Source organism: Zingiber officinale, chromosome 4A (assembly GCF_018446385.1).
Source record: "Zingiber officinale cultivar Zhangliang chromosome 4A, Zo_v1.1, whole genome shotgun sequence".
Classification (NCBI taxonomy): Eukaryota; Viridiplantae; Streptophyta; class Magnoliopsida; order Zingiberales; family Zingiberaceae; genus Zingiber; species Zingiber officinale.
The window spans coordinates 119,277,933-119,294,179 of NC_055992.1; the positions used below are offsets into that span (position 1 = coordinate 119,277,933).

The following is a 16,247-nucleotide window of genomic DNA, read 5'->3' on the forward strand; positions in this document are numbered from 1 at the left end:
TCTTTTGTTTTTTGTTTCTTTATCTATTCAAAGAAGTGTAAACAAGGCATATCAGATGAGGATGCCAACTTGGTTCAAGGTTTTTGTTTTGCTCTCAGATCTTATCGCAACATTTTCTTCCAACTTGTGTTGAATATCATCAAGCGTCACAACCGTTGACTATGTTAATGTATGCTTAATCTTTACGCTTACTCCACAAATCATAGGGAGGAAAAGGTACGTCGGACGCTTACCCTGTTGAGTTTTGACGTGTGAACCACAAGAGGAAGAAGTTTAGATGAAGTGAGACGGACAAAACTATCCTTAGGCACTATTTGGTAGGGATGATAGGATTATAATTGGATTGATTAGTATATGATTAGAGGTAAGATTAATAATCATTCCTCCAAGGGATTGTGAATTTCACTTGTAATCAATTCTAATTTTACCTCTAATCAATCCTACCAAACAATATATTAATAATTTTTTGAAAACATAATTCTAATACTATCACCCTTATCAAACGGAGCCTTAGGCTATTTCCAATCGATATCCTTTTACACTATTTCAATATAAAAGGGACATCAAATTTCGGAGACCTTAAAATTTACACTAAAATGGTACAAGTATGGTTTATTTTAAATATAATATATTATTATATTAAATTTATATTTACAAATATTCTTAAATATTATAAATTAATATTATTTAATTTAATTGAATTTATTATGTAAATTTTATATATTATAAATTTAAATTAATTATTAACTTAAATAAGTATATGATTGTATATTATCTTTAAATATTAGTATGTTTATTAAATTATTTCTAATAAAATTATAAAAATACTAATTTTTATTTTCTTATAACTAAAAACATAATATCATAAAAATTAGTTATTTTGTACAATAAAATTATTAATTTTAATAATAATTATTATCGTAATAAAAAAATTTAATAAATTAATATATATATTAAATAATAAATTATAAGATGGGAAAATAGAATATTTTAAAGAATATTTTTTTCAATGTAGGAAATGATATATATTAATTGGAGTTAAAAAATTTTTTTAGTGCTTAAAAGACATTAAATTAATATTGAAAGTGCACCAAAAGTGTAACGGAAGAAATGGTTGTTACGTGCACTCCGTTACTAGCCCGCTAGTAACGGGCTGCCCCGATCCGGGATACGAATTAGTCACGATGATATATTAAACCCAACCATGGAAGATCGTGGACTCCTAGACTCGGAACTGAATCGAGGAAGGGGGAGGGGAGAGACGAACCTGCCTTTAAAACCCTTCTACCTCCTTCCTCTTTTGCTCTGAATCCCGTCTGGATCCCCATTTCCAGTTCTCTCTTCGATTGAGGGATCGATTGGCGTGATCTGCTTTGTTGTATCTTCAGATCGTTTCGCTCAGATGCCTCCTACTGGAAGCGGGTTTCTCCTCGTCCTCTCCCTGTCCTTTCTCCTCTGTTCGGGTCTGGACGCCCTCCGTGCGCTCGGGGATAGGAGCAGAGACGTAGCCGACGCCGCCGTGGAGCTCAACGCCTCCAACTTCCGGAGCTTTCTAAAGGAGTCCCCACTCAAGTTCGCCGTCGTCGAGTTCTTCGCTGGCTGGTATCGGATTACTTCTTTTTTTCCCCTCTTGATCGTTTTGTGGCTGTTGTGGCCGAAAGCGATCTTTTTTTTGTTATGTTCTTGTTGCAAAATTACGCCGACGGCTGGTAAAGATGTGGCTTTTGGGTTTTGTCTAGTGCTACACTAACGGTCATTGTTGATACTGAGTGTGAGTCTTGAACGCGAAAGCTCTTTAATTGGAAATATGGATTCCTGACAAGATGACCAAATTTTGGTTTATCGAGTGTAGTTGCAGTTTCTTCACTTGTCATAATCCAAATAATCCTTGCTGCTTAATTTACGGATCTATGTGATATTGGTCTATGAACATCGCTAATCTTCATGTTTCCTGCTTGATTGTTCAAATTTACTTGACTGCAAAATGATTGCCACTAAAATGTGGGCATAGCATTTCTGTTAAGAATAAGAAATATAGTAATATCTGTTTGGTTTATTACTGTTGTTTCTGGGTTTCAGCTGAGGAAGTAAAATGTTTTTTACTCTAGGACCATGAATGCGTTTTGGTGTCTTACAGTCTCCAACTCGTGGTCATTCTTGCCATAAAGGATCTCTCTGCAGAGATTTCCCTTGAGATAGTGCACGATTTTCAGTATTGTTTCTATTAACACTTCGAGGACATCTATATAAGTCAATTGACCATTCCAACAACATAGGATAATCAGATCTAGTAATAAGAAATCAACTTTTCAGCGTCAATATTGGGAGGACTTAGGCTCATCATCTACTTCTAGCTAAAGTTTTTGAATCACTGTTATTGGGTTTATTGAAATGCTCACATATCTCTCCTATACAGGATCCATAAATCTTTTTTCTTTGTGATAAATAGACACTTTCTCAGCTACAAACCATCTCAATACTAAGATGTTCAAATGCCATGGTATATATATAAAACAAATTAAAAGTTTTGAATTGGGTGGAGCCCATTCCATCCAAAACAACAAGTCATTTAGAAGGGAGGCACCCTCATATGGACATCATTGACAATTGCATCTAAGCATGTAGGACTATCGGAGTGGGGCATACTATCTTCGGCCCATCTCAATTTCAGTAATTCATTACGACTTGAGAATTATTTGTGCTCTCAAACCTTGTTTAAGTGACGTGAAGTCCATTCCATTCCCAAATGACTATTCATTAGGGTAGAAGAGACTCCTTTAATTTATAGATTATAGGCACAATAGACCCTGCATGTCCATGTTCAAGAAAAACCTTGAGCTAATTAAAAAGACTCAGTTGAAGATATCAATGAATGCAATGAAACTTGTATTCCCTGATCTAATTCTTGCTCATATTACTCCACTCCCTCATCAGCTTGGATCATTGAAACCAAAACCTTTAGTTGAAGGTCTACATCTTCTTGTTCTTCCTTATAGGGGACTATGAGGGTGGAGCATTCTATCCTCAACAAAAAGCACATATATTAAAATCAATTACTCTATAACAAAAAGTCAAAAACACAATTAGCTTTCTCAGCCGACATTCTTTTGTTCTAAGTTGTTTTATTGATGCTAGAAAAAATTGATGTCATCTTGTGCATATATACATCAGGATTTTGTGAATACTAATTAATTCTTTGCCTTTTTTTTCTGTCACATATAAAAAAAGTTGTTTCCTTCTATCTCTTCAGTTTTTTATAAACAAAAAATTGTTTTTACAGGTGCCCTGCTTGCAGAAACTATAAGGTGGGTGTGCATGTTGGTTGATTTCTCATAAATATTCTGTTTTGATATTCAGAATGTAATTACCACAGCCTCAATATGAGAAAGTTGCTAGTCTTTTCAACGGACCAGATGCAGTGCATTCTGGGATTATACTCTTGGCACGTGTCGATTGTGCTTTGGAGGTATGGTTTCTGCTTCAAATACAATCAGTTTTATAGTTGATTGAATAGAAGAAATTTCTGCTCACTATGTTGGGGATTCCTCTCATTTTTTTGATAATTATAATTTATGCTGACTAAAAAACTAAGGACTTAGTTATACAGTTTGTTGTAATGACATTTATGGAATTCGGGCGCGCCTTTGATGTCAAGTCTATTTTGTTTGGGTTATTTGAAAAAGTTTGTTCTAAAGATTGGGGGAGGGTGAGTTGTTAGAACAGTGAAAAACTATTGTTTAAAGAGCTTGAAATGATGGTAAATTTTCTCGGTTGTGACCCTAAGTTATTAGATTAGATGGAGAAAATGGATGGAGTATCTGGAAGACACACAGGAGAGCTTGTCTTCAGGTCATAGTCGAATGGTGAAATTCATTTTTTTTTTCCTTGTCAAATGGATTTTATAAACTATTCTGCTGGTAAAACCAAAGCAATGGTTAAGAACAAAAGGCTTAAAAAAATTAAATGAGGTAGGGCCAGGGTTTGAAATGTCGTTCCGTGCCGCCTGACACGGACGGTTTTTACTATTCCGCCGGGCGGCCGAAACCGGCACGGGAGGCGCTCTAGCGAGCCTTCCGGCGCCGCCGGAGGCGTCCGGCGACGCTTCCAGCACCGTTGGACGCTCCCCGCAGGATCGCAGGTGCGATCATCGCGAGCACGATCTCGTGTAATGTGTACGCGATTTTTTTATCTGTTTTTAATAATTATTTATTTTATTTAATTAATTTAAACAATTCCCAAGGAGGATGTGTGATATTTCGAAGAGGCTTTTAGAAACCCTAATTAAATTATCCTAATAAAATATATAAAAAATATATTTAAAATTAAAATAAATTAAATAAATTTTATTAATTAATATTTTGAAAAAAATAATATTTTAAATTTCATTTAAAATTTTTAAAAAATATATAATAATTCTTATTTATATTCTAATATATTTTTTACTATTTTAAATTTCATTTAAATTTTTAAAAAAATTCTAAAATTTTTTTAAAAAATTTAATAAATTATATTTATATTCTGATAATTTTTTTTATTTTTAAAATTTTTTTTACTTGATATTTTTTACTATTTAAAATATATATTATTTAATTAATAATTAATTAAATGAATAAATAGTTAATTTATATAATTATTATTAATATAAAGTAATATTTTGTATTAATTTATATACTTATTATTTGATCCTGTCCGAACCAGAAGTCAACAGACGCTGGGCACGTGACGCTCCAAGGCTCGCTGATGTAGGTCTCCAACTAGTGTCGAGATGCTCCGGCTATCCTGCACAGAAGTGGTTCCCGATGACGACCCTCCGACGCTCAAGTCGTAAATCACGATGAACAAGGTGGCTCCGAGTCTCGAGTACATACCATAATCCTCGTCGAAACCCCGAGGTTCTTTATATAGTGAAAGGTTTGGGCACGCTGCCAAGGTGCATAAGTGTCCTGTCTATCCTAGGTATCGAGCTTACCGTCCTTTCCTAGGTACGCTACGAAAGTTTACGACCCATATCGCTACCAAAGCATGCCTCGATGGGACAGAATCCCCCGTCACAAGATTTGGAGCACACACACGTGAAACCTACAGGTTGTCAGAGAAAGAAATCCTCTGGCCCTTTCCTTTGCTCCAAACTTGTAGTCCGAGCGGAAAGATACCTAAACATCCGACCGGACATCCGCAGTGGTTTACTTGTGCTTTGTGGAGACTAACAAACAGGGGTGCTTTATGACTGTGATCGGTCAAAAGGTCAGCTCGGTCCATGACCTTTTTAACTGAGCGTCGGAACCCCGATTTGACAGGGTGCCTACCAACTATAAGTGCAAACCGGCCGGACCCTTCCGGGTACTCGATTCCATCGGCCGGCCGGCAGTCCAGTCGGACCGGCCATCTATGGCCGTCCGTCCGGTCGGACCACACTCTCCTCTGGGTGGGCGGCTGTTCCGGTGACTTTGCAGGGGGGCCCGCTCTTACTACCGGATCACTTGCCTTCCCTTCAAGTCTAGTCGAAGGAGGCGCATAGTCCGACTGACTGGACTGTGAGTCTAGCCGAACGGCTCTTCCATGCTAATCTTCTCCGCCCGGTCAGCGGCAGAGGTATCCTTGAATGAATCAATGATGGCTTTCGCCGGATCTCCTTGCGTTCTGCGCCAATCTTCGACATCAATGTCGATCATACCTTCATACGGAGGCGGTTGCATGATATTTTGATGTGACCAAGCAATTCGAAATAAACGGCTAGATGTATGCATTGATTCCCGTGACTGATCCGACGGTGGAGGCCGACCGGCCCTCACCCTATAAATTCTTCGTTTCCTTCTCGCCTTCACACGCCTCCGTTACCTCTACTGTTGCTCTCTGCGCTGTGGAGCTCCGGCGATCTTGTTGCTGCCTTCTGACGCTCTCCGGCGCCTTTCCTCGATTCATCTCCCCTCAGTAAGGTTTTAGATCTCTCCTCCTTCCTTTCCGGTATCTAATCCGTATTTCTTCCCCTAGCTCGAGTCTTTGAAATTCCATTCCTTCGTCTTTGGAACTTCCTTTTTGATTTCTTCTGCCCCGATCATGGCCAGTTCTTCTCATCCCGAAGAACAATCCTTAGGCCCATGGTATACTACCATGCGATCTCGTTTCGAACAACGGGATTTTGATATTTTGGCTGACAATTTCGAAATCCCCGAGGATATCGAAGTTCGCCTAGCTGGTCCCGCCACTCGGCCACACAGACCGCTGCGCGGTGGTTTCTGTGTCTTCCGTGACCAATTTAGTACCAAACACCTTCCGTCTCCTCTGCGGCGTTGTCGTTTTGTTCAAGATTCACAACATTCCCCTCCGACCGGAGGTCTTCTTTTATTTCTATTATCCTAAGCAAGCCGAGCCGGGCACCTTTATGTTCCAAGCTCGGCCCGGTTTGGTCTTCTTCAATAAACTACCCACTTCCAATAAACATTGGAAGGACTATTATTTCTACCTCCGCATGCCCAGTCAGCCAAACTTTCCGACCCACTGGCAAGTCAGTCTACCTCCCCCTCCCGAACTGAAGAAATTCAAGACCCGACCGGACTATCTTCACGCCGCAAATGTACTAGCCGGTCTACGACTTGACATCAACAAGCTTCTTCACGAGGGAGTGATGTACATTTTTGGGTTGAGTCCTATACGGACCCCACTTCCGACCGGCTTGTAAGAACTTTGCTTTAGCACTTGCTTTAATTGCTAACCGATTTCTTCTTCTATGATGACATCGTCATGGACTCGGTGATGGCGTTAAAGAGAAAGGCAAGAATACCGGTGGCGACCAAAGAAACGAATACTGGTATTGACGGCCGGTTCTCACGAAGGAGAAAGCGGCACCCAGTGAATCGGCCGCTCGAGCCTCAACAAGATGTGGACGGCGCTACCCTCCAGGAACCAACGGCCCCGAGGAAGGGTCCGCTCGGGAGGAGGATCATGCAAAGAGACGCCAGTGGAGACCCCACGCCACCTCCGCGGTCCAACCCTCCGACCGGCCGCCTCATTGCGAAAGGAAGGCACCGGTGCACGAGACCATTTCATCGACCGACGGGACGAGCCGATCGGCCGAGGCCACTCCGTCGACACTCTCCCCGCCGCCGCTCACCCAACGCTCGACCATCCATTCGCGGTCTTCTGCGCCAGCTTCCGATCCGCCGCACCGTACGGGTTACTCTTCATCTTCCGATGAAGAGTTGCTGCCGCGCACGAGCACACCATTACTTTGAAAGGGCCCTCGCCGAGATGTGGGCTGAACTTAGCCAACAGCCACATGCAAGCGGCTACGGGGTAAGTTCTTCGTTGTTTTTTTTTGTTTTACCTAAAATATTTCCGCTCGGCTTCTAACAACTGCCTTCTCGTTTCAGAGGTGGGTGGAAGAGATAGCAGTTTCCAACCGTCTGGCTATGGCGGAAAAGGCGGCAGGTGGTCCGAGCGGCTCCCAAGGACCTTCCTACTCCGAAATGCAAAGAGTCAAGAAAACTCAAACTCGCGCGAGCGAAGAAAAAAGTGATCGGGCCCACGCCTAGCCGAGTCCGAGCGTGTCAAGTCGCTGACAAAGATAACTCGCCACCACTCGGAAGAACACACCATCTCCGATCCGGAGAAGAAAAGCGAGGCCCGGGCCCTGAGTTGAAGATAAAGGAGCCGACGAGCTCGATGCGGAGAAGGTGCCGATGCGGAGAAGATTGAACGTCTGAACGAGGCCCTGACAAGCTCCTGTGCAACCTTCAAGGAATACCAGGATGCCGAGCCGAGCCGAGTCGCCGCTCTCCGACAAAGTTACATCCGATCGCCCGAGTTCTCGGAGAAAATTTGCGAGCGGATGTACTCGGCTTTCGACCTGGCAATTACGGCCACTATGACCTATCTGAAGTCGAAGGGCCTTCTTCCGGAGTCCACCAATAAACCCACCGGCGATCAAGTGGAGCTCCTGAGCAACATTCCGAGGGACCTCTACGACTACATCGAGTAATTTTTGTAATTTCGCCGCTCGGCTGAACATGAACCTTTTTGTACTTAGGCCACTCGACCTAAGGTTCTAATTTTAATGAAATGCTTTCCTTTCGTGTACTCTATCTTTTTGCACTGTTCCCTGGCTAACACTTGTACGGTCCGCTCGTCTTCTATCACATCATACCTTGGGCATTCGAGGTGCATTCTTCCAGAATGAAGTGTTTTCCCCAGCTCTTCCGTCCGGCCGAATATCAATCTGGGCTGCTAGCCAGAATCGCTCGCTATAAGCCGATCCGAACCTTTTATACCTCGAGTCCGATCGGAAAATAGCTTCGGTCTGAATCCAGTTTCGACTATATTCCGCTCGGATTATTTATGGACGTCTCTTGATTTTAACGACGGAGCTCGTCGCCTTTCACGTTTATAGACGCCGGCTCGTCTCTTGATTTTTAACGACGGTGCTCGGCGGTTTTCCGGTGGCGCGCTCTCGATCTTTAACGACGGTGCTCGTCGGTCTTCCGCCCGGAGGGTTTATAGGCTCGCCTCTTGATTTTTAACGACGGTGCTCGTCGGTACGGATCGGCGCGGCGCTCGATCTTTAACGGCGGTGCTCGTCGGCCTTCCGGAGGTCGGCGCGGCTCTCGATTTTAACGACGGTGCTCGTCGGTCTTCCGCTCGGAGGGTTTATACGCGGCTCTCGATTTTAACGACGGTGCTCGTCGGCGGGGGTTCGGCTCGTCTCTTGATTTTTAACGGCGGTGCTCGCCGGCGCGGATCGCCGCGGCTCTCGATCTTTAACGACGGTGCTCGTCGGCCTGGAGGTTTTCGGCGCGGCTCTTGATTTTAACGACGGTGCTCGTCGGTCTTCCGCTCGGAGGGTTTATGCTCGTCTCTTGATTTTTAACGACGGTGCTCGTCGGTCTTCCGCTCGGAGGGTTTATAGGCCGGCTCGTCTCTTGATTTTAACGACGGTGCTCGCCGGTCTTCCGCCGGAGGGTTTATACGGCTCGTCTCTTGATTTTAATGTCAGTGCTCGCCGGTCGGCGCGGCTCTGCGGTTTAACGTCTGGGCTCAAGGCTAATTTTGACACTTCCGTTCGAGTTGCTCTTCGCCTTTCCCCAGCTGATAATGCCCTCCTGGCCGCACGGCTCAGGATCTACTTCATCGAGTATTTTGGCTCGGATAATATACCTCCGTTCGAAGGGTACGGGGCCTTCGATCTTCGAGCGTTCGGCTTGACCAATTTAATTCCTACCGAACGGCACGGGTTATTTACCACATAAACCTCCCTACCGATCGGCTCGGGGCCTTCGCGCTACGATGATAATGCCTTATATTCGCTCCTTTGACTTTTCATCTCTGCATTTCAAGTATTTAGTTGAAAATGATATACACAGGGTGATTCAATGATACACCTTTCACCCCGCCCGGTACGGCTGGCTACCGTCCGTCCTCATCCTCCAGATAATCCGCGCCCGAGCTTGACTTTCTTCCGGACAAGATCGCCGACTTGGAACGATCTGGGAATGCGCCCGTTGTAGTTTTGCTTCATCCCGTGACGGTACGCCATCAGCCGCCTTTGCCCTCTCCTCTTCTACCAAGTCCAGCTCCATGTTTCTTCGTTCGGTGTTGTCATCATCATAGTTCCGGATCCTGGCCGACTCAACGCCGACTTCGACCGACCTCACCGCCATATACCAAATGGAACGGTGTGACTCCGTCCCTTCTTTGGCGTCGTTCGGATAGCCCACAAGACGCCCGACACCAACTCCTCCCAAACGGTCGAGCCGAGCGAATCTGAAGAATTTCCGGTTGGCGACTTGACCGCCGTTGCCTCGAGGATAGCCACGGACGTGAAATGTTGCTCGATGTAGCTTTGGCACCAATCCTCCAACATCTTCCCTGTGAACTGCAGACGACACCGGCGAGGGATGCCGAACCGACAAATGATGTCTTGCCAGATGAATTTTTAACCATTTGCTCGATGATCTTTGCCAGCGGCTCCACCCACTTGGAGAAATAATCTACCGCCACTAGTAAAATTTCCTCTGCCCGCCACCGGAAATGGACCCACAATATCCATTCCCACCGATCGAACATGAGATGGTTGATGCCTTCATCTCCTCTCGGTGGGAGAAGTTGTGATACTCGGCATGAAAGGCATGTAGATACGTAAGGTTGGCCAAAAGTATCCGGCCAAGAGGATCTTCTTGGCTAACGAGGTCCGGATGACCTCCACATGATCCTTGATGTACTTCTTGGAGTTGAGTCCTCCGAGCTCACACATTTTAGCAGAGGACGCGAGAAAGAAAGCTGATCTCCGATGAGTGTAAATCGACCGGCTCTTCTTCCGAGGAGCCGGGCTGCATATTCATCGGATGGTGTGGTGCCCGACGGAGGAATTCTATAATAGGTGTCCTCCACTGGAAACGCGAGGCCTTGCATCCGGTCGACATGCGCCACTTTCAATTAATTGCTGAATGGCGACCGGCGTTATTGAGCTCGCGAGTTCGGCCAACTCATCGGCTTTCTCGGATAAGCACTTCTCGGAAAGTAGCTTTGAGTTTTTCAAAGGCCTCGTAGAGTTTAAGCCGAACACAGTTGATTTCAAAGGTGCCGGAAAGTTACTGAGCGGCCAACCGTGAATCCGAGTAGAGAGTTACCCGACCGGCCCCCAGTGCCGCCTGTAATCCGGCTATAAGGGCCTCATACTCCGCTTCGTTGTTTGTAGTCCAGTAGGACGGATAGGTGCATCTTTTCTTCTTGCGGTGAGATAAGTAATATCAATCCCGCTTCCGAGTCGAGTGGAAGACCCATCCATATATCTTCTCCAGCTCTAGACCTCGGTGACAAAATCAGCCAAGGATTGGGCTTTAATCGCCGAGCGGGCTGGTCGATGTCAAACCGCAATTGCCGTCCACTGATAAGCCGTCCGGACGCTCGATTCAACAGACTCTTCCGAGTGGACTGCTCGTCCAGACAATGATGGCGGCCGCAGGCGCCGAGCGGCTAGAACCAATGCCAACTTGAGCCGGTGTAGCGAGATTCAGCATCTTCAATACACCGGCTGCTCTTCGCCGTTCGCCCTCACAAGTGCTGAGCCTACAGCATGCTCGGATGACGACAAATACATATACAGTGACTCGCCTCCGATCGGCTTGGCCAGTACAGGCAGGGAATTCAGATATGTTTTCAACTCTTCAAATGCTCGGTCACACTCTTCGTTCCACTGGAACTTAGTAGCCTTGCGCAGGATCTTGAAGAATGGCAGGCTCCGGTCGGCAGTTTGGAGATGAATCTGACAAAGCGGTTATCCGACCGGTCAACCTTTGCACTTCTCTGCAGAGCTTTCACCTTGTTGGGATTTGCTTGATTCCCCGCTCGGTCACTATATACCCCAAGAAACGCCCTCCTTTAGCTCCGAACAGGCATTTCGGGATTTAGCTTGACTCCATATTTGCGCAGTGTTCGGAAGGTTTCTTCCATATCCTTGAAAAGATCGCCGCCCGGACGGATTTGATAAGAATGTCGCCCACGTAAACTTCCAGGTCCGATCTGCTCCTCAATACCTTGTTCATCCGATAGTGGCCCCATTCTTCAATCGAACGGCATCACATCAATATGCCGTTCTGAGCTCACCTTTCTTGATCTTGGCGGCAGCACAGTGATAGCCCGGTAGGCGCCGAGCATGCAATTAACTCACGGTACCGTAGAGTCCACCGGTGATCTATCCGGCAGAGGATAAAATCTTTGGGACATGCTTTGTTTAAGTCCCGAAGTCAATCCACTTGCCGCCCGGCCTGGAGACCAATACCACGTTGGATAGCCAGCTCGCGTATGTGGCCGGCCTCCATAAGTTTCTCTACTTCCCGGATTATGGCATTCGCTCGCTAAAATCTCTTTTTCGCTCGCCGAAAGCGTCGGTCGGACATGCAACTCATTCTGCGCCGAAATTCCGGCAACTCGTGTCGACCAAACAAAGACATCATGATTTCTTTGGAGGCATTGGATCAGCTTCTTCTTCTGTTTTTCCTCTAGATCCGAGGCGATGAAAGTGGTGTCCTCCGATCGGGTCGGATGGATCTGAACTTTCTCCTTTTCATCATAAATTAAGAGGTTTCTCGGTTATGGCGTGTACCTCGATTCGGGGACCTTCCGAGCGGAAGAAGCTTCTGCTCGGATCATCTCTATATAGCAACGCCGAGTCGCTAGTTGATCTCCCCGCACTTCTCGACTTTGTCCTCCACGGAAATTTTATCTTCGGTGGAAGGTTGAGACAACCGCTCGGAATTCGCCGGTCGTCCCAAAATGACGTGGTAGGATGCAACCACCACGAAGTTTGTTGTCCTGGTCCTCCTGAGCTCTTCTCCCGAGGTGGCCGATTGTCCGACCGGTGAACTTCATTGCCGTAAACCCGTAGGCGGGTCGCTATCGAAGCGGCTCGATCGATTCATGATCGAACGCCTTCTTGAATAGTATGTTGACCGAGCTTCCTGTCAACAAATACGCGATGAATGGTGTAATTTGCTATTACCGCTTTAATGAGCATTGGGGTACTTCTACTCCTTCCAAGTCTCGGGCCCGAAAGTGATTTCGGTCCACTTGCCCGCTCTTGGCGACCGTATGGATCTGCCGAACGCCTTTCTTGCTCGGTTGAGTCTCCTCCGGCCCACCAAAGATAACGTTGATTTCGCCCGGAAGTATTGCTCTGTTTTCTTCCTCCGAGTGGATGGTCGGGACCGTTCCCTGGACGTCCGGCGACTGTCTTGGGGTTCTATGCCGATGGGATGTATGGTTTTGTCTCCTCGCTATGCGTGGCCGGTCGGTGTCCTGTGTCCTTTGCCTCGTGTTGAGGGGAGGTGACCGTCGTTCGGTTCTCCGGGGAACAGGATTGGACACAAAGGGAAGGCTTCGCAATCCCTCGTGTTGTGCGTATCCGTTTGGTGGAATTTGCGAACATTGGGGTCCACCTCTTCTTTGGCGAGCGGCATCCACTTCTTGCACGTGCGATCCGGTGTGGGAGATCGAATTGCTTCGACCCTTGGTCCTCTAGGTGGTTCTTGAGCGGAGTGCTGCTCGGCATGAACAAGCTGCTCGGTTGGAGCTTCTTTTTCCGGGCTGCGCTTCTTCCACGCTTATGTATTCGTGGCCCGATGTAGCATGTGATCATAGTCTCGGGCGGCTTTCGAGAGCGACCAAGAAGTCCCCATCAACAAGGCCTTGTGTGGGCGTTCATCATCGTTTCCGATGTGGCTGTTGGGATGTCCATCGCCACTTGGTTGAATCACTGGATGTAAGCTCGGCGATTCTTTTGGTTCTTGCTTGATGGCGAACAAGCTCGCTGACTGCTGGCGAAGTGGTGGAGGAAGGCCGTTCGAAGTCCTTGAAGCTTGTGATGGATCCGTCCGGCATCTACGGAACCACCGCTGAGCCGATCCCGAGAGCGTGGTAAGGAAGACTCGGCACTTCACTCCATCAGTGTATTGGTGGAGCGTGGCGGTGTTATCAAACTTACCCAAATGATCATCCGGGTCCGTTGTTCCATTATACTCGCCGATCGTAGGGGCACGTAGTGCTTGGGCGGAGGATCTCGCAGAATGGCTTCCGAAAATGGTTGGTCCGCTCGGGGATGAGTCCGTCGGGAGCTTTCCCCTTCCTGTCATCCCGCCTTGGCATTTCATCCGAGGAAGATCCTATATCTCTTCGGGCTGGCGTGGCGCCGGGGTGCGAAATAATGCGACGGTGGCTGGAGGTGCTTCCGCTCGGCCCCGACGCGGACGTTGCTGTTGCTCCGGCGGATGCTTTTGCTTTGCTCCACGAGTTTGGCGGCCCTTATCTCGACGAGGCGTCGAGTTCCTCCTAAAGCGTCACGTGTCTTGCCGTCCCCTCGTCCATTGTCTTTGCTCGGATCGGAGGCGTTCCCACGACGGCGCGATTTGATCTGTCCAACCAGTCACCAGGGCACGTGACGCTCAAGGCTGATGTAGGTCTCAACTAGTGTCGAGATGCTCGGCTATCTCGCAGTCGAGGAAGGGATTCCTGACGACCCTCACGCCAAGTCGGGTAAATCACGATGAACAAGGTGGCTCCGAAGTCTCGAGTACATACCATAATCCTCCGTCGATGAAACCCGAGGTTCTTTATATAGTGAAAGGTTTGGGCACGCGTGCAAGGTGCATAAGTGTCCTCGTCCTATCCTAGGTACGGTCGAAAGCTTACTGTCCTTTCCTAGGTACGCCGAAAGTTTACGACCCATATCGCATCAAAGCATGCCTCGATGGGACAGAATCCCTGTCACAAGATTTGGAGCGACACACACGTGAAACCTACAGGTTGTCAGAGAAAGAAATCCTCTGGCCCTTTCCTTTGCTCCAAACTTGTAGTCCGAGCGGAAAGATACCTAAACATCCGACCGGACATCCGCAGTGGTTTACTTGTGCTTTGTGGAGACTAACAAACAGGGGTGCTTTATGACTGTGATCGGTCAAAAGGTCAGCTCGGTCCATGACCTTTTTAACTGAGCGTCGGAACCCCGATTTGACAGGGTGCCTACCAACTATAAGTGCAAACCGGCCGGACCCTTCCGGGTACTCGATTCCATCGGCCGGCCGGCAGTCCAGTCGGACCGGCCATCTATGGCCGTCCGTCCGGTCGGACCACACTCTCCTCTGGGTGGGCGGCTGTTCCGGTGACTTCCACTTGGCGTTGACTTTGCAAGAGAAGGGGGGGCCCGCTCTTACTACCGGATCATTATTATTATTATTATTATTATTATAGATACATCCATTTTAATTTGAATTATTGATATATCAATTCTATTTAAATAAAATTATTTTTAATTATTTTTTCTAACAATATTAAATTATTCAATAATTGAGAACTTATAATAAATCAATATACAACTTATTTTTATATACACAATAAACATATTTATCTTATACTTACTATAGATAAATAAAAAAAATACTGAACTGTATCGGCACGGCACGATACGATATCAAAACCGTATCATTCCGGTCTGAGACCGAAACCTCGGCACGGGTCGAAATTTTAAACCTTGGGTAGAGCTACATCAGACTTTTTTCTCCTTGCATGAATCAACTTTCTGGTCACTAATTGAACAAATTATAAGTAAACTTTCTTCCTTGTCTTCATTTGAACTCCAATCACTAGCATTATATTCTAACTTTTGGAAGGTATACACAATCACAGATGTTACCAAACCACCAAGCCTTTTTTTTTTGCTCCTCAAGTCTTTAACTTAGTTCATTTTGGATATTATCCCCATGTAACCCTAACAGACTTATTAATTATTTCATGGGGAGAAATGCGAGGAAAAAGATGAGGGTCAAGGTTGTAAAATCGAGGTTGTATAAATTATAATGAATTTGTTTTGATCAATTATCGAATCGTGAGTTTTATTCTAAATAGTTTTGATATCTCAAAGCATGGAAAATAATATAATATATTTCATTACATATAATAAGTTGGAAATGTTAGTTGAAATAACTTAATATAAGATAATTTGGTTGACAACAGGAAAATAGCAATTTGAAAATAGTAAGTTTTAATAATAATTTTACTTTATAATGCTATTATATATAATGACATAATAGAATAGATTGAATTTGTTGAAAATATATAAGTTCATATCCTTTTTGATGACAATGTACAAATTATTCTTTATTTCATTAATATTGAAACGAAATGAGCAAAAATTTTTCTCTTCTGCTTTTGATATAGAAAAAATTATAGTCGTCAAATAGAAGATAACTTATATATGGCATGGTTTCTAAGTTATTATCAATCTTTGCCTTCTTATTATTCTATGTATCAAGTGACAAGATTTACTCTTCTCTTTCATTCTTTGTTGTTGAGTTTACATTGATTATCATTAACTGTCTCCACTTGGCATATTTTCTTCTGTGTAATCTCCACCACTCCTTTTTGACTATCATACTTGTATTGCATAATATAAAATTCATTATTTGTTCTTTTATGATACATTTAGATTAACTTTTAGTATAGTGCTTTTGATATAATTTATTAGCGCGTCTGATTTACTTTCTAGTCGGTTAGATTTAAGTTTCAATGAAATTTGTTTCTTATTTTTAGAATCTATAAAATATGATTCATGTTGATTTGAACCAAATCATCATTGTTCCTTTCACTTCTGATGTATAGATAGAACTGTATTGTTTCGTATGCAAATTGTATGGGATCGTATGATATGAATTGTGTATCATTTAATTCATATGATACAAATTGTTACAGTGGCCTATAAGAAA

The 16,247-nt window shown here is 44.9% G+C and overlaps 1 protein-coding gene across 1 annotated transcript in view; it reads left to right on the forward strand.

Annotated features, from left to right (window-relative positions):
• The first annotated feature begins 1,222 nt into the window (after positions 1–1,222).
• The window catches only part of LOC121970774 (sulfhydryl oxidase 1-like), a 29,332-nt gene continuing 14,307 nt past the window's right edge, over positions 1,223–16,247 (forward strand). The window contains exons 1-3 of the mRNA XM_042521725.1: positions 1,223–1,602; positions 3,281–3,305; positions 3,374–3,466. Coding sequence (XP_042377659.1) covers positions 1,403–1,602; positions 3,281–3,305; positions 3,374–3,466 — 318 coding nt within the window. The 5' untranslated portion in view covers positions 1,223–1,402. The remainder of the gene's footprint in view (positions 1,603–3,280; positions 3,306–3,373; positions 3,467–16,247) is intronic.